At 42.6% G+C, this 18512-nt stretch overlaps 1 protein-coding gene across 1 annotated transcript in view; it reads right to left on the bottom strand.

Annotated features, from left to right (window-relative positions):
- RFX4 (regulatory factor X, 4 (influences HLA class II expression)) overlaps nt 1-18512 on the bottom strand; it is a 162713-nt gene that overhangs the window by 134473 nt on the left and 9728 nt on the right. Inside the window, exon 2 of the mRNA XM_008576416.1 lies at nt 1292-1378. Coding sequence (XP_008574638.1) covers nt 1292-1378 — 87 coding nt within the window. The remainder of the gene's footprint in view (nt 1-1291; nt 1379-18512) is intronic.

Raw genomic sequence — 18512 nt, 5'->3', positions numbered from 1 at the left:
AATGGTTGCACAACAAGGTAAATGTGCTTAATGCCACTGAAATGCATTCTTCAAATGGTTAAAATGGTAAATTTTTATGTTTTGTATATTTTACCACGATAAAATAAAACTCAAATAACTTAAACAGACATGTCAATTGTGGTATATTCATATGGTGGAATACTACACAGCAATGAAAAAGGAAGAACTATTCTTACATACAACAACATGGACGAATCTCATAGACATTATGTTGAGTGAAAAAAGTTATATACAAAAGAATATAGGGTCCATGGTTCTATTTGTGTGAAGCTTCAAAAAAAGATTTTATGGTCATAAAATCCAGACTATAGTTATTGACAGGGAAGAGACATGAGGAAGCCTCCTTGGGGAATAGAAATGTTCTATATCTTTTCCTGAGCAATAATTACACTGGTGGATGCAATATGTAAACTTTTTTTTTCACCAAACTATTCATATAAGATTTGTGTACTTTATGTTCAATTTATCTCAATTTTATAAAATGAAGAAAAATAGGATGATAGAATGACAATATCATAACAGACTCAGGAAGGAAGCTGTTCAGCATGTCTAACAATCGTCGTAGGGGATTGTGGGGTGGTGGTCACGGGCTCATGCTTTGAGAAAACAGAACTAAGGAGATGTACTTTACCAATCAAGGGAGAAAGACATTTCTGGCCCTGCTGGAAATGTCACTTATAATAACTGCCACCCTGCCCTTTTTTTCAGTGTTTAGGAGCAAATACAAGTTCCAAGTATTCTTCTGCCCAGATGCCCCAGTCTGACATAACATAGAGAAAGGTGTAAACACAGGAGTTTACATCTTTCAGTTAACTCAAGTTCTCTAGTCCAAGATCTGGCAGACAGTTTTACTTTTCAATAGCAAGGACATTCATGACTCTAAAACAGCAATCCTATGACACCGCCTCTTTAACCCCACATCTACAGTGGATGCTGAGAATGGCTTTTCCTATTCAGGGTCCACATTTGCCAACTGGAGCATTACTATAGTGGGGTCTTTGGGGACTGAGGTTAGGAAGTCCAGTGCCGAAGATGAGTCTGTAAACAGCAGCAAGTTTTCATCGTGACCTCAGTTTCCATGTCCACCTGACCGAATTCCACTACCTATCACAGAACACTACAAGGAGGGCCTGGCATATTTCATAAATGGCTGGAGAAGCATCTTGTTCCAGTTGACTTGCCCCAGCCAAGCAATCTAGGGGCACCATCCTCCCATCAGGACATTGGCTGTGTCTGGGACGCTGCGGAAGAATGAGTTTGAAGCACTTACTTTCATCATTAGAAACATTCCCCAGAGATGTGTGGCTGGAATAACGTTTGTTTTCACTTTCATTGAGACATCTTTCAATCCAGCTCTCTAAAAAGAAACAAAGAAAAATAAAAATCACAGAACTGCTGTTGGTGTTTGTGAAGAGACAGGAACATGGTAAATACATTAGATGTAAATGCTCATCAACTTTCATATGAGATCTGCACGATTCTGATGAGACTTTCCCGAGTAGTTTGGAGGCGAAATTGACATTTAAAACCCCTCTTGAGTATTTCTTGGTCAAATTCTACTAATTCTAGAGTATTCATAGCCCAATACTACCAACTGAAGATTATCTTTCTTTGCAAAGAAGACACAATCCTGAGAAGTAGTTTGTAAAACAAAATCTGGTCGACAGAATCACTGGTGGTGGTTTGCAAACTTGTAAATTAGCAGCAGAACCCTTTGTTCAAATGAGAACAAAAAGCAGATAAAACTCTGGGGGCTCTGGGTGAACCGGAGAAGGAGGGCAGGGAGCCTTGTGGCCCACCTCTTTTTGCCCAGTGTCCCCGGAAGGGGCTCCTCCAAGCACTGACCCGGAGCCACAGCAGCAAGAGAAATGAAGAGCACTATATTAGCTATGTAGCACTTTTAAAATCCAAAGACTGTTATTTTATCCAATTTCAAAGTCTGCAAATGTACTTTACACAATGTAGCATAATGCTTATTCCATCTTTTAGACCATCCACTATTCATTCATTCATTCCACATCAGCTAAGTACAGTCAGTCTTGCTATAATGCTTGTTTTAAAAACAGGAACCTGTTCCAATGCAAGTGATATATTAGGAAATAACTTGAGTATAGTTAAAACTTGTTGTTTCCTATGCCTGATTTCTTCCATTAAAAAAAAAAAATTGGTTGAATTCAGAAATCCACACCCACCTTAACTAAGTCCCAGGAGAACAGCAAAATGCACACACTCACACCTCAAACATCTACCTGCTACTTCAGTTCACCATATGTTATGAGCCACACCTACCCCAATAACCCCCCTATACCATTTCATAATAACTCACAACACCAAGGCTCTCGCCAGATGTGTTCCCTTGACTTTGGACTCCCCAGCCTCAGAAACTATAAGCAAAAAATTTCATTTTCTTACAAATAAACCAAACCAAACCTCACAAGATGCAACCCTTCCAATGCCCATTTCCAGAAGCAAGCTTCAGGTCTTTTTCAAGGCCAAGTGCTGTATTTATTGTATTTGTGTATCTCTTAAACATTTAACCTGATGGAAACTATGCTATCACTTTTATTAAGGTCCTATTTTGTCTTATGTGTCACTGACAAAGTTTTTGAGTCTGGTACTCCTAAGCTTATTTTTTCAGTAAACTGTGTGAGTGTGTGCGTTTTGCTGTTTTCCCGAGATTTAGTTCAGGTTCTTATTGTGCAACTTTGCATAATGTGGTGATTTTTAGGAATGCATATGTGGTGTTATAGCAGAACTGGCTATACCTACAGCTATGTGCTTTGAACAGTGTGGTCTCCTACTGTCTTCTTTATAATATGGGAGCTAGCATTGATCAAAGACTTGTTTTAACATGCCAGGCCCTTTACATACGTTATGTCTTTGAGTCTTCACAACAACTCTCTGAAGCAATCGCTATTTAACCTTTATTTTTCCTAGAAAGCAACTGAGGCTTAGAAGGATTAAGTAATGTGACACCTTGTAATTCAAAGAGCCCAGGAAAAGATCATCAGTTAACACCTTACGTGACCTACTGTAAAGGAAGCCACACTGACGAGTAAGCTAGGTAGAGATGGGGAAAGCAAATGCAAACAGCAGGGAGAAATGTTGGGTTTTTGTTTTGTTTTGTATTTTATGTCCCAACAAACTGCTCTCTTAAAAGCTGCTTGTAAATAAGTATGAGAAAATATCCAAGGGGAGGAACAAGGGACAGCTTGTTAAGAGGATACGGAAAGCGGGTATTTCTGAGGAAATATTGAGGATCAGAGAAATTCAAAACATTTAAATGCTACCCCTTCCAAATATCAAATGCACAATGTAGAAATAAATAGCGTGTAATGTTTTCAAAGCTGGGATGCACAAGGTGGGTGTCTGTCATCCTCGTATCCAAAAGCACATCTGGTTACAAAGCTCCAGAATCCCTTTCAGGATTCTCCAGAATGTCTCCACTCAGATCTTCTTGCCCTTTCAAGTCCTGGCACATTTTCCCTGGCAACAGCCATGGCTGATTTTGGACGGCACCTAGTGAAGTTTGCATCCCCTACCTCTGCCACACCATGCCACCAAAAGCAACATCTATTGTTCTGAGCCTGCCCCAGGTCTTCCTAGATAGGTGACACACTTAGTTACTCTCACATGTGGTGGGCATGTGCACACACATGCACCTCCAGCCCCTTTCATCAGAAACAACAACTAAGGAAAGCCCTCTCCCTCTCACCCTTTTGCCTGTGCCAGGATCAGGCCTATTAAAATCTGAGTCCTTTAGGAGGTTGTATTCCTGCAGGGGAGAACCCCTGTGATTGGCGGGGCACTCTCTGAGGAACTCAGGGCAGCATTCCGGGAGGAGCTGCACCAGGTGGGCCTTGAGAGTGCAGCGACTGCCCACAAGAGTTCAAGTCAACTAAGAACTTTCCTGATGGCTGTGCCTCTCCTTGGCACTGGAGAGAGATGAAACAAACAAGAAGGGGAAGAGGGCAGGAAGTGCCTGAAGAAAAGAGAGAAGATATCTCACCAAGTAGCCCTTCCCACCATCCATTGTACCCAGGCAGGTCTCTCTGACCCCACAGCCTATGCCTGCAGCCACTCTGCTACCCAGCTCTGCTCCCTGGGGCAACCCAGAATAAGTTTGGTCTCACTGGCATATGGCAGACATGGGAAGACAGACATCCTGTCTCCATTTTTGTGGTCAAAGTACTCCACTTGTTTCAGATCTTTCTTGGAAGATATTGTCCTCACTTTTTGGCCATCCAATTCACCTGCTTCTGGTTGTCTTCTGGTTAATTAATGTCCATGTGAACATATGGCACCTAGAACAGACTCTGAGGGTGTCCACCTGGTGGTCTGAGCAGTGCTAAGTGTGGCAGAACTATCACCTCTGTTGGTCTGGACACTTGGAGTTCTCCTGCATTCAAGGCTCTTGCATTCCAGGCTGTGTGGATGCAACACTCTGAAATATCCAAACGGGCCATGGATCTTGGATACACAGATGCTCTTTGACCTTTGTCTTCTTCCCTAGTGGGGACCTCAGGAGTGGCATCTGCAACTTGTGTCCCATAAGCAAGATTGGTCCATATGACCGGAAAGCCTTTATTTAGGTCAACTGAAGCAAACTTGATGTACTTTAAAACAATTTTTAACAAAGAATTACTTGACCAGAATGACATATATATTGATTTTGAATAAAACACTGTGTTCATCTGCGTTTTTTATTTGCAGATGATGTGATTTAATAATAATAAAAGCCACAGTATGCTGGGCCCTTATTATGAGCCAGGTATTCTGCAAATGCATTATATACACCATCATATTAATCCTCATGACAACCATTTAAAGTAGGTGCTATTAATATGCATATTTTAGAGATGAGAAAACTAAGGCTCAGAGAGATTAGATGACTTGTCCAAAGTCACCCTGCTAGTAAGAAGCAGGACCAGCATCCAAACTTGGGTCATAACCACAATGTTCTCTCCAAGTGTAAACTGAGCTCTCTTCTTCTCCTGTGTCCTATGTATCCCCAGAACACAGTGTTAATATTGCAGCATTGGGCCGGCCCGGTGGCGCACTGCTACAGTGAGCCACTTGGGAGCGCGGCGGTGCTCCCGCCGAGGGTTCAGATCCCACATACAGACCGGCCGCTCACTGGCTGAGCGAGGTGCGGGCGCAACCCTGTTGCGAACCCGTTGCCGGTCCCGGTCCTGTACAGGCACAACACTGAGGGTTGCGATCCGTTGCCGGTCACGAAAAAAGACAAAAAATATATATATATATTGCAGCACCCTGTTGTGAACCCGTTGCCGGTCCCGGTCCTGTACAGGCACAACACTAAGGGTTGCGATCCGTTGCCGGTCACGAAAAAAGACAAAAAATATATATATATATTGCAGCATTGATCAGTCTGCCTTGTATTAGAACTTTAGCTAAAACTCCACCTACATATTAAAATTTTTGCTAAATTCATTTACATATTTCTTTGTCAGCCTTTGTCATACATAGCAGGCTCTTCAGTTTAGAACTTAAACATCTTAAGAACGGAGCACCTTTTATTCTACTTCTTTAACTCTCCACTAGTGCCTGGTATAAAGTTTTCCTTGTAGCCTGGCCTCAGTAAATGTTACATTAGTGACACACATGATGTTGAAAAATGCGTGGCATATAAATGGATACGTCCGCATGTCTATAGAGTTTCCTAATCATTTTCTTTTTTACCATACAAGGCATGAAAAAACACAACACATCGAAGGAGATTTTCCATAGAAACCAAAATTCGACATACATTTATTTTGTGCCTTCTGGATGCAAGAATCTGTGCTAAAGAGAAGCCATGAGTGATATAAACACGAACAAGACCAGCTTCTGCCCTCTAGTTGCCATCTAGCAAGCAAGGCAGGTGCTACTCCCTGAGCTCATGAGTGCAGTCCCCTGTCATTTTTGGTCACCATTTTGTACCCAGTGGCTGGCCCTGTGCCTGGCCCCCAGATTTTGGATAATGAATATGTGTTGTTGAATGCATTACTTTTTTTCCAAAAACAATGTGAAGTTCCTACTGCACGCCAGGTACTGTGCAAGGCATCTTCACATATGTGGTCTAAATTAAAACTCACAACAATATTATGTGGTATGTTTCAATATCTCTATTTGTAGATATGGAAATAGGCTTGAAGCAAAAGTTCTAAATCTGTGACCAATGGCACTGTTCTGGGGATGGCATGGGACATAGAATGAGAGCTGGCACTGTTCTGGGGACTGCACAGACACAGGATGGGAGCTCGGTTCACACTTGGATAACTTCCTGTTCCCAATTGCCTCATTGTTGATTCATAAAAATCATCTGACCTTTTAGTAAGGACCAATCTTGTGCTAAGTGCCCAACAGGGTTTATCGAGGGCTGTAAGTGTAGGCTCCTGGGCTGCAAACCACCCCTTCGCCTGATTTATCTGAGATCATGGGCAGGAAGGAGGATGTAGATAATGCCTGTGGATTTTCACTTTACAAGGAGTTTAACCCACATTCCACAGAGGCAGATCTTCATGTCTCTTCACTTTGCATTGAAGATTTGGAAACCCCAGTTTGAAGTGATTTTTCTCAGTCAAGAAGAGTTAACTTCAAAAAACTCATGGAAAGATTTGTATTATCTTTTAATTCTGTTTTTCCACAAACTCTTTAGAGGCAGATCTTCATGTCTCTTCACTTTGCATTGAAGATTTGGAAACCCCAGTTTGAAGTGATTTTTCTCAGTCAAGAAGAGTCAACTTCAAAAAACTCATGGAAAGATTTGTATTATCTTTTAATTCTGTTTTTCCACAAACTCTTGGAAATGCTCATATGGTTATTGGGTTTTCTAGGAAACTTTATTCCCTTTGCAGCAGCAAAGAACACCGAGGAAGTAGCTGCACTGGGGACATGGCACATCCAAGGCAGTCCAAGGCTCAGAGTGGTGCTTCACGAATGTGTATTAATCTGGCAGGAGAAGCCGATGAAGATAGTTATGGAAAGCCAGGTAATCCCCGAAGTTTACAGAGGACATCGACAGAGATCTCTTAGACGATTCATTCACCCATTCATTCATTTTCAAATGATTGCCAAGTGCCTTCAATGTAAAGTTCTAACAGAGGAATAGACAAAACCGCTCAACAGGGAGCTGATATATTACAGCAGGATATCTGTCACGCACCAGGCTCTTGAGACCCAAACGTATCTTGTCTGTTTATTTATTCCCTTTTTTGTGATTTATTTTCTCCACCTTTAAAATGTAAGTTTTAACCACCTTGCCTATCTTGTTCAGCACCTTGTCACCACGAGCTTAGAACGCTGGTAGTGGTGCCTATGAGGAAGAAAGGCAAAGCAGGATGAAGAAACAGAATGATGGATGGGGATCCTCCACCAGCAAGACCTCTGAGAAGAAACAGCATTTGAGCCGGGACTGAGCATAGTGAGGGCTCAAGGCCTTCAAACATTCAGAGAGAGGGGACCACAGGACAAAGTCCCTGAGGCGGGAATGGCAAGAAGGCCCAGGTGTCTGACACGGAGTGACCAAGGGGAGATGGTGTCAGATGAAAGAGAAGACGAGGGGGCTTGGAAGAGTGTGGGATTAGCAGTTAGAACAACTGGATTTCAAATCCCACCCCAGCCACTTACTAGCTATGTAACATTGGGATGGTTCCTAAACCTTCCTAAATCCCCACCTACCAGATTTCTCCAAAGATTAATTAAAATAATACAGGTAAAGCTCTTACACGCTTGGTTTTGTGGGCCATAGAAAATGAGGAAGGCATGATCTCCATCCACCAGGAGTTTAACAGCCCGGTGATGGGGACAGACACGTAATGGTGACATCTAGCATTTATCAAATGCTCTCCCCATGCTGGTCACTCTGCTTCACATGCCTCAACTCTACTCCTCACAGCAACTGAAACACAGACTTTATGAACTCTGATTTGCAAGAAGGAAACCGAGAAGCTAAGTAAAGTCACCCAGCTAGTTGGTGGCAAGTTGGGTCAGGTCTGTCTGGCTCCAAAGTGCTCTCACTGTGGCACTGACTCCCTGAGCAAGCAGGTAACCAGGAGTGTGTTTGGTATTATAATAAGGTGCTGTGAGGGCATGGAGAGGGGCCTTTCCAGCTTGGCCTGGAGATTGGCCCACAGAGGGGCTGGCATTTCAGCGGGTCCTCAGGATTCAGCCACTGCCAGACCAAGGAGGAAATCAGGGCATTTTGGCAGGTGGGCTGTCATCACAGACAAAGGCACAAAGTTGGGAAAGGCCTGGTGGGTTCTGAGGAAGATGAAGATTTCTCCGACCGTGACCCCAGGAGTGGTGAGAGACATGCGGGACCATCAGTTCAGAGCAGAGTGTAAAGGCCTCGCCCACCAGGCCATGCAGCTGCGGGTACCCACGGTGGGGAATGAACGCGACCCGCCTCGTTCCTGAGGAAGTGGATGAGAGGGGACGCCTTGCTTCACGCAACACCTGAAGAAAATGCCGCCTGCCTTAGTGTCACCGGGTTTCAAAAGAAGGCATCATTCAGACTCTACCTCAACAGTCTTTCAGGATGCTGTGCTGGGGCCTATATTAGGAACTCTCAGCTTTAGAAAGGGTACATGAAAGAGTTGACATGCCACCCTCACAGTTACCAAGGGCGGGCCTGGCCCCAGGTCCCCCTGGGGGTGCCAGGGAGAGCCCCAATCTCCCCTCCCCGGGCCCTGGCCATTACCAGTGGAACTGCGACACCACAGGCTGCTTCTGTCGCCTCCGGCAACAGGGTGGGCTTGCCTCCTGATCATTCTCTCCCAGCCCGTTTCTCTCTCCCCAGGACTCCCTGCTGGTGGCGACAGACAGGAACGTGAGGAAAGTGTGGGCCCCACGAGGCCGGCAGCTATGGCCTCTGGGGGGGGGGGGCGGCCTTGGGCCAGTGGGTTGCCATGGCGACGCCACAGGCCCTGCCCCAGGGGCCCCTGGGTTCCAGAAAGGGGCCCTGCCCTACCTCCAAAGGGGCAGCCTTACCCTGGCCCTGCTTTTATTCCTTCCCTCATGCCCCAAACATCGATTGAGCACCTACTGTTTGCCAGGCTCCGAGGAGCTACGATGAACATGGCAGACAAGGCCTCTGCTCTCAGGGAGCTTATATTCTGTGGCGGAGTCAGACAAAAAGAAATCAGCAAGATGACTTCCGAAAGCAACGAGCGTTATGAGGGAAATAAAGCCGAGGAATGGGATAAAGAGAGATGGGGGTGCTGTTTGGGGTAGAGGGGACACTGAAGGCCCCTCCGAGGAGGTGATGTTGGAGTGCCAGGCCTGAGGCGGGGATGGCCTGGGAGTGTGTGAGGAGCCAGGGGACCAGTGTGGTGGAGGACAGGGAAGGAGCAGGGAGTGGCAGGAAATGAGGCCAGAAAGTAAGGACAGGCCCAACATGGGCAGGGACTGGTGGCCGTCATAAGAGCTTCACGTTTATTCCTAATGTGCTGAGAAGCTGTTGGAGGGCTTTAAACGGGTGCCATGAACTGCACCAGCTCAGAAAAGGCAGCCTACGAGGAGATTTACATCCATCCCTCCCACTAGTCACTTATTAACTGTTTACGGGGTGCCATGTGCCAGGCGCTGGCTACACAGTAGGGATACAGCCTCGACAAGACAGACACAGTCTCTGTCTTCACAGAAGGTTAGAGTTTAGTGCAGAGTCAGCTATAGATAATCACACAGATAGAGATGGGATGACCAGGAGTGCCTCGGGAGAGGGGAAAAGGGAAGTCTAGCCTCATCTGGGAGAGTCAGAAATCTTGCTGGAGGAAGTCGCATTAAACTGACAGCTAAAGAATAAAAAGGCATGAACCGGGTAAAGGGGGAGGAAGAGTGTTGCTGGCAGAAGGAACAGCACACGTGCAAAGCTCCTGCAGCAGGCGGAAGCATGATGCGTTCAAGAAACTGACAGCGGCCGGAGCACGACTGTACACATTCGCTCAGGTATTAATTCAACACCAGTTTACTGAGGCTGTCCTGCTTGACTGGCGCTCGGTGAGATTCTATGGGGAGTGCACATGCACACGTACAAGCCTTGCTTCTGTGCTCAGTGCTGGGTTAAGGAGTCTGGATTTTATTCGATAGGTGGTTGGGACCCTGTCTTCGAGTAGACTGTCGCATAGACAAAGCAGTTTTGTAGGCAGCCCCATCTGGCACTGCTAAATGCAGTCTTAGAGGGGAGAGAACAGAAGCAGGAGGCTGTAGTGTGATAAATGACCATATCATTTATCATCCAAACCTGGACACTTTTGAGATTGAATGGCAACATTGTTAATAATTTCTAGGACCACGTGGGTAAACCAGAATTATTCCAGGTAAACTGGGACTTAATGGTACCCCTCGGTTAGGAAGCCACTATAGTCTGACTAAGTCTCGGAGACCTGAACTGGATGGATGCAGTGAAAAAACAAGAAAGGTCTGGATGAGAAAAGACAAGAACTGTGCCCTTTCTGGTTAGCTGTGTTCACTCCTCTAGCCAATCTGTGTGACCAGTGTCTCCATGTCTCTTTCTGTCAGCTGGAGTCTCAATCACAGCATGATGCAGATGAATCTGAGGTGACACTAATGACATTCTCCTGGAATGTGGCCTCCCACTGCAAGCACCATCATCATCATCAACATCATCATCATTGTAATGACTAGCCCAAGGTCACACAGCCAGTAAGCTGCTGAGCCAGGACTTGAATCTGACTCCAGCCTAACTATTAACCTGTACTGTAGTATCCATAACTATATGTGCTTTAAAGTCTCATTGTGAGTACTCAGCTGTTTCTAGCATAGTACCAAACACACAATAGGTGCTCAGTAATGTTATTGCCCTTTCTCACTTTAGGAAAATTCAGTATATGAAACTCTAACATGTGCAGAGATTAATTAAGAGGTCATTATTTGCAATGTACAAGAATTAATGAGGAAACCCCCAGGATGCACCAGTGCTGTTTGTTCACAGATCATGAACTCACCTTCTACAGAAGCTAGAAAAAATTAAAGCTAAGGTATTCAGTGCCATCTCCTGTTGAAGATAAATTCAATGTAAAAGCAGATCTCTGCTCTGAAAACATCCCTGGAAACACCAGCATTAATGTATGTTATTTATTGCATAACCAGGTTGAAAATCTGCACTCGACTTTTGGGGGCAGCATGCCTACTGCTGACCAATGGCTTTTTCTTTTTTTTCTATTTCTATTATTATAACATTATTAAAACATAAAAATCTGAAAAGAATCATTGGAGCCAGGGCTACTTGCTCTGCATAGCATCTGATATTACTTGATTCTTGACTTATTGCCTTTTCTAGTTTTGGCCTTAGAAGACACTAATTCTAATCCTCCCCTTACAATTGACTTAGTAAGCTCCACAACCCTAGGCAAATTACTTAACCTCATGGGCCTCAATTTCCTCTCTATTAAAAAAAAAAAGCTACACCATGAGGTTCTTATGAGGATTAGGAGAAATAATATAAGCTCCTTAAGACCCGATTATACATTGTTCACCTACTATTCCCCGTACTTAGAACAGTGCTTGCCCCAGAATAGCAGATCAGTAAGTAGAAAGATAGAAAGGAGGGAGAAAAGTAAATAAATTAATGAAGCACTAACACCTTGCCTAGCACGTAGTAGGGGCTCAAAAGAATGTTAGTTCATCTGTAGTTGATTTATCAAGCAGTTGTTTACATGAAGCCTTGAGCCAGGCTTTCTAGAAAGCAAGCAACATCCTTTGTAATATTAAAGATGAATTGATTTATAAAGTAAATATTTTTTAGGCACTAACTGTGTGTAAGACACTCTAGTAGATGGTACGCACTGTTCTAAGCACAGATAACAATGCCACAGGTGGAAATCTTGAGAAACAAAGGAAGAAGCTTCAAGTAAACACATAAAATAAGGAAGGAAAGTATGTGCACTTTAGCCCTGTGTATGTAAGTGCCCTGGGAAGCGAAATCAGGACAGTCGGGCTTCTGTGGAAGGGAAACCACAAGCCCCCTCCTTACCACTATGTGCTTTTAATTGGTGTGGGGGTGGCCTGGTTTAAACAAAGCAGGATCAGCTTTGGTGCCATAACAAGCCTCAGTTTGGATACTCACCCTCTATACGAACCACTGCATGTGACTGAATCCACTGAGCCTCAGTTTCATCAGGTGTAAAATGGGAAAGAAGGATGACACCAACTCACAGGTTTATGAGGCAGCATCTTGAAAGACTGAATGCCGTGAAAGAACAAATCTATAAAATTGTGGTTTTCTGGGGCTGGCCCGGTGGCGCACTGCTACAGTGCGCCGCTTGGGAGCACGGTGGCGCTCCTGCCGAGGGTTCGGATCCCACGTACAGACCAGCCGCTCACTGGCTGAGCGAGGTGTGGGCGCAACACCGAGGGTTGCGATCCCGTTGCTGGTCATGAAAAAAGACAAAAAGGAAAAAAAAATTGTGTGTTTTTTTTCCTGTGTGGTCCTTGCATATTTATGGGTGGCAGGCAGGGGTGGGAGTGTCTTGGAAATCACGAGGGGACCTCAAGAAGAAGTAAATGGCACTCAAGGCACCTTCTGTTTATTGAACTTTTACAGCATGCTGAGTCCTAGGCTGGTCCCTTTACATGATTACTTCATTTAATCCTGAAAAAAGACAAAAAGGAAAAAAAAAATTGTGTTTTTTTTTTTCCTGTGTGGTCCTTGCATATTTATGGGTGGCAGGCAGGGGTGGGAGTGTCTTGGAAGTCACGAGGGGACCTCAAGAAGAAGTAAATGGCACTCAAGGCACCTTCTGTTTACTGAACTTTTACAGCATGCTGAGTCCTAGGCTGGTCCCTTTACATGATTACTTCATTTAATCCTCACAGTACCCTGCGAGACATGTACTTAAATAGTCCCATTTTACTGACAAGCAAACTGAGGCTTGGAAAGGTTACATAATTTGCTGAGTCCATACATCCAGCCCATGGCAAAGCCAATTCCCACCAAGCTTGCCAGATTCCAGAGTCTACCCTGTTAATGATTCTATCCTTGATTACAAACTGTAACATGCTGTGCAAATGAAAGGTGCTGTTATTTTAACAACAAGGTTTTTATGTTGAACCTATTCTAAGTGAGATTATGTCTTCAAGTAAATAGATATGAAGACCTTGATGATGTGTGTAAGATGTCATATTTGCCAAAATAACTGGCAGACGGGAGATACTGACCCAGCAGTGGTGCCAGGTCGAATTCAGAAGCTCCGAGAATGATTTGACATGAAGGGCACACATTGTGCAAAGGCGCCGTTGCTGCCAAAGTCACATCTCGGTGCCCATGGTAGCCAATCACCCGCTGACACCTGTGACAGTGTGCTCCAAAGAACTGCAGTGTGAGGTGCTGGCTGCCACCAGGATTAGGGATGACTTGATCCCCTGAACTTTGTGCAGTAGACGAGGTGAGCTAGAATGTATGTCTCCAAGATCTTCCTTCTAGCCATAGGTTTTAGGAGGTGAGGAGGCAGCCTGGCTTTGGAATCAGAGTAATTCATTGTCAAGTCCTTGTCTTACACTAGCGATTTGGCCTGGACATGTTTAACTAGGCTCTCTGAATCTCCGTTTTCTTATCTGTAAAATGGGGATACTAACGCCATAGGATCAACTTGAGAATTAAATGAAGTAACATGCACAAGTATTTATCACAGTGCCTGGAAAAAAATCACAAGTATTAAAAATCTACTGCCCAATTCCAAAAAGGAACTTACTTGTGTAAAAAAGTAATAATTTTGAAAGTAACTCATTAAGTCAGCCTGCTGTCAATTATCAAAATGATTTTGATGTGATTTCCTTCTTGCCTTACCTCCTTTCCTCCCATCCTCCCTTCCTTTTTTCATTCATCTACGTATCTCTAGGTGTTGATAGACCATCCATACAGCTTTGATGTTTTCATTTCTTTTTAAAAAAATCCCTCTCAATACCAAAAAAACAAAAACAAAAAACAAAACCAGAACATGGGATCCATAGGGAATCCCTTTTTAGGTTGTTTGTGTCTGGGACCCCTCTGGACTGCTCTGGCCTGCAGGCTTCCCAGGCAGTGCTCAGCGCTCAGCGGCCTCTGCACGAGGCTCCCCTGGTGCATGCGGGGCAAGGTCTGGGTGACAGCTCTCCCTGCTCCCAGGGACTCCTCAGCTGCACCCTGTGAGGTAGCTGAGGCAGGGAATGATCTGCAGCCTGGGCACTGGGAGGAAACCCCAATGAAGCAGAGAAATAATTCATTCTTCTAATTACAGCAAAGTTTTCAAACTTTAAAACGGAGCTTTGATTGAACTGTGCTTTTTTCTAAAAGCCTGGCATTTCTGAAAAGGTCCCCTACCCAAAACACAGCAACCTCAAAAACTCTGCCCACTGAGTTAAAAATAAAAGTTCATGGAGACCAAAGCTCCTCTCACAACAACCGCTCAGTGCTTTAGAAATCTTCTTTCCAGTGCTTAAAAGTTTTAACATTTTAACAGAGGGCCTGAAGCTCTCTGGAATCTTTCTTCCTTGCAAATTCTTGAGCTTTCTCAGCCAGACTTATTTATTTGCTATAATGTCAAATAATGCTTGATGGAGAAACTGTTTTGCTTTTGAGAAAGCAGTCATCAAGTAAAAGAAATAAAATTCCCAGAAACAGAAATTTTAGCCTGTTTAGTAGTCATATAAGGGTGATACAAAATTAGCTGATTTTCTTTTGGGTGGAGTAAAGAACTTCTTCATACAGGCACCTTAATTCTTTATACAGTCAACTCACCCTAGATTTATGATCAGCAGTGGAACTGAACACCACAAAGAAAACTTGGCACAATGTTTAAAGTCATCAATTGATTCCATCACAAATAGATTTGAGTTTATGCCATGGGCCCAATTCCTGAACTCTAAAAAAACCCAATAAACTTTAATAAAAATGTGACCTACCCATGAGCATTTAAATGCAATATACAACAAATACACTATATTATATGAACAACCCAAGTTTAGACTAATTGTCCCAAAAAAGTCACTCATGCTCATTTTTTAAATGTATAAAATCTGTGAAACAAAAAACCACTTCCTTCTTTAAAAGTCTAATGTAACTTGCAACAATTTTATGGCAGTATTAAGATTCAAAAAAATGCATTGAAATAATTTTCTTTACGAAATGCATTATTGCCTCAAAAATTAGATGCTGGCTTGAGTAGTACAATTAGAAATCACTAATCACTCTTTGGATTATTCAGGTGACCATTCAAAATCTAGTTCAAAGACTAGTTCACTTGTGTTGACTGATAGTGCATTTTCTCCAACATTGATGGAATCAATGCTTATGAAGTGGGAATTCTCCATTCTGATTAAATAAAATCTGCTATATTCAGTAATCTCACTTAGGCTGTATCTAAACAATGCTGACCTTTAACACAATAGGGTAGTGAGAAAACACACCGTGCTAACTAACCTTTGCTGGCTTGCAGCCTTTTCAAAAGCTTTCTTATTATGCCTCTAAATTAAAACAAGACAACCATAACAATACAATTCAATATGTCCAGGTTCACCTGTTTACTAATAATTATTGATTGCTCAGAGGCAGATTATGCTTTTATGTTTTATTGAGGATAAACCAACCACAAAAGTGGAAACTATACACATATTTTAAAGTGTTCCTGTTCTGAGGGCTGGATATGACACAACAGAAACCACATAATCCATTGGCATGGGTTAATCCAGCCTAAATTTGGACCAAATTAAACTAAAAGCAAAATGGCTGCATTTCATTCTTTTCTGTTCTGTAAGATTTTTTCTCTCTAACATTTCAAGAACTCAAAAACCACAATGTATGTAAAAGTCAAATTATAAAGACAGAAACAGAACAAATGAACAGTTAATTCCTGCATTAAAATATATATACATATGCGAGAAAGACAAAAAAACTAAAGTCTTTCTCTGCATCCTGCTGGAATGAGTTTCAGAAACTGGCAATCTAAAACTTTTCCACTTCCTGCAAACCAAGTATAAAATGGTTCAATCTTTAAAACAGTGATGCCTACAAGTATGGGGGGTGGGTAAAGAGATAAAGGGAAATAAAGAATGTGGGCCATCACATTCCAGAACTGGAAGGGCATCAGGAGTTGCAGAGGGGCCTCATCAGGGGTGCACAGCATATGTCTTCTCTGAGTGCTCCACGGTTCTCTCCTCCAGGATTTAAATTCAAATCAACAGGTGTTGCCTCTACAAAGACGTGTTTTCCACTTCCTTTAACAGACTGGAAAACACAAGGATGAAATCACGGCAAACAGGAGCACATAAAGTGCTTTCTTCATGGGAAAGGTAGAGAAATGGAAATGAAATTAATCTTTTATTCTAATTCCTTTAGAAAAGAATGATTTATCTTAACTTTAAAACTGAGACTGTGTCTACAAAGTACAGAAAACATTTAGATATAAGAGACAGTCTGAATGTTTTTCAGGATTCTTATTCCCTTTTCCCAAATGGACACCTAGACTCGGGCAAAGAAAAGCCAGATAATAACTTTTAATAGCAACACCTGCCACTTACTGAGTAATTTCTAGGAGCTAGGCATTAAATTAAATACTTAACATGCACAATCTTATTAAGTTTTCATAAAACGCTGGAAGGTAGGGAGTAGAACTTTTCACAAAAAAAAGGAAACTGAGGCTTTGAGAAGTTAGGTAATTTTGCTGTGGGTCACGCAGCTAGAAACTGACTGAGCTAGGATTTAAACCATGGTCTGTCTGATGGCAAAGCCCATGTTCTTATCACAAACCTGAAAGTCGTTTTTTAACACGTAACCATGAATGACTCCTAGATGCAATATATTGTTTGTTAAATTACCTAAAGGCTACATATATATATTTTAACACACAACCATGAATGACTCCTAGATGCAATATATTGTTTGTTAAATTACCTAAAGGCTACATATATATTGTCGCATTTAGTTAATGGCTTTGCTTCATTAGGTTATTCTTACTGAGGTATGTATCTGTATGTGAGCATGAATGAAGCCTGGACATTCTCAGAAACAAAGCAAATGTTAACTAAACTTCCAGTGAATCCCAAAGAAGATGAAAGTACACTTCACATCTGCAGTAAAGACATGAATGTTTTACTTATGCTTTACCTATTTTTGTCAACAATAATTAAAAATTTTTCCTTTATTTTATTTTAATATTTACTTGTACATATTTGTGGGGTACAGTGTGTTTTTTCAATACATGCATATACTGCACCATGATTCACTTAAGGTATGGCATAGTTTTGCATCCATTAGCCCACCACTACTTCGCCCACCAACCCCCCTGGCCTCTGGTAACCATTATTCTACTCTCTACTTCTATGAGAACCACTTTTTTGTTGTTTTTTCAGATTCCACATATGAGTGAGGTCATGCAGTATTTGTCTTTCTGTGCCTTACTTGCTATAATTTAAAATGTTGTCTGTGCAGTTTAAAGAACTATATTAACACTTTCACATGGGGAGAAAACAGAAGGTTCTTTACTTTTTCTAAAATGATACATGCTCCATTGGGCATTCCTTCCTCTGCTACCCTTTCCCTCATAAAAAGAGAAAAGAAGACACAGTCAGTATAGCTTCACAACTAAGAGCGTGGATCTCAGAGCCAGACAGACTGGGTTGCAGCTTCTCTGCTCAAATCCTGGTTCCGCCACTTGCCCCTCTCTGGGATATCCTTTCTCTACTACAGTTTCCTATTGCATAAAATGGGGTGGATAATAATATTACCCATAACATATATTTTTTAAAAAATATAACTAACAATGTCTTTAGAGTGCTTAGTACATGCCGTAGTCCATGGCACACGAAAAGCACTTAATAAACATGAGCTTGTAAAATACAGGTGAAAGGAAAGTTAGGCACACACAATAAGATCATGCTTTCCATGCAATCCATGTACGTCTTGCCAGCCCAGCTTCTAGTGCTCAGAAACTCGTTGAACAGATAAACTTCTAGCTTAGATTTTGCCTTTAGCCTTTCAGTTTCTTCATTTAGACAGTGAATAATAACAGTTTATTCTTTATAGGGTTGTTGTGAGCATGACATAGATAATGCATTTAAACTAAAGTGCTTAGCAAAATGAAGACATATAATAAGTACTGAATGCATATTATCTATTACCGTTTTCATGCTATATACTCACTACAATCCTATCAGACAGTTGTATCAATACCATAAGAAAATCGAAGCTCGGCCATATTAGAACACACACAGGCTTTGGGGCTGGCCTGTGGCTCACTCTGGAGAGTGCGGTGCTGATAACACCAAGGCCACAGGTTCGGATCCCTATATAGGGATGGCCGGTTTGCTCACTGGGTGAGCGTGGTGCTGACAACACCAAGTCAAGGGTTAAGATCCCCTTACCGGTCATCTTTAAAAAAAAAAAAATAAAGAACAGACACAGGCACAGCTTTATGTGGCAGGCCCACCCTGTGAAAGGTAGCAACCTTCCCGTCACTCTATCTTCATTATCCCAGACATTTTTCTTCATTGTG

Source organism: Galeopterus variegatus, unplaced genomic scaffold (genome assembly GCF_000696425.1).
Source record: "Galeopterus variegatus unplaced genomic scaffold, G_variegatus-3.0.2 Scaffold1346, whole genome shotgun sequence".
NCBI lineage: Eukaryota > Metazoa > Chordata > Mammalia > Dermoptera > Cynocephalidae > Galeopterus > Galeopterus variegatus.
This window is presented reverse-complemented; position numbering and strand designations above follow the sequence as displayed.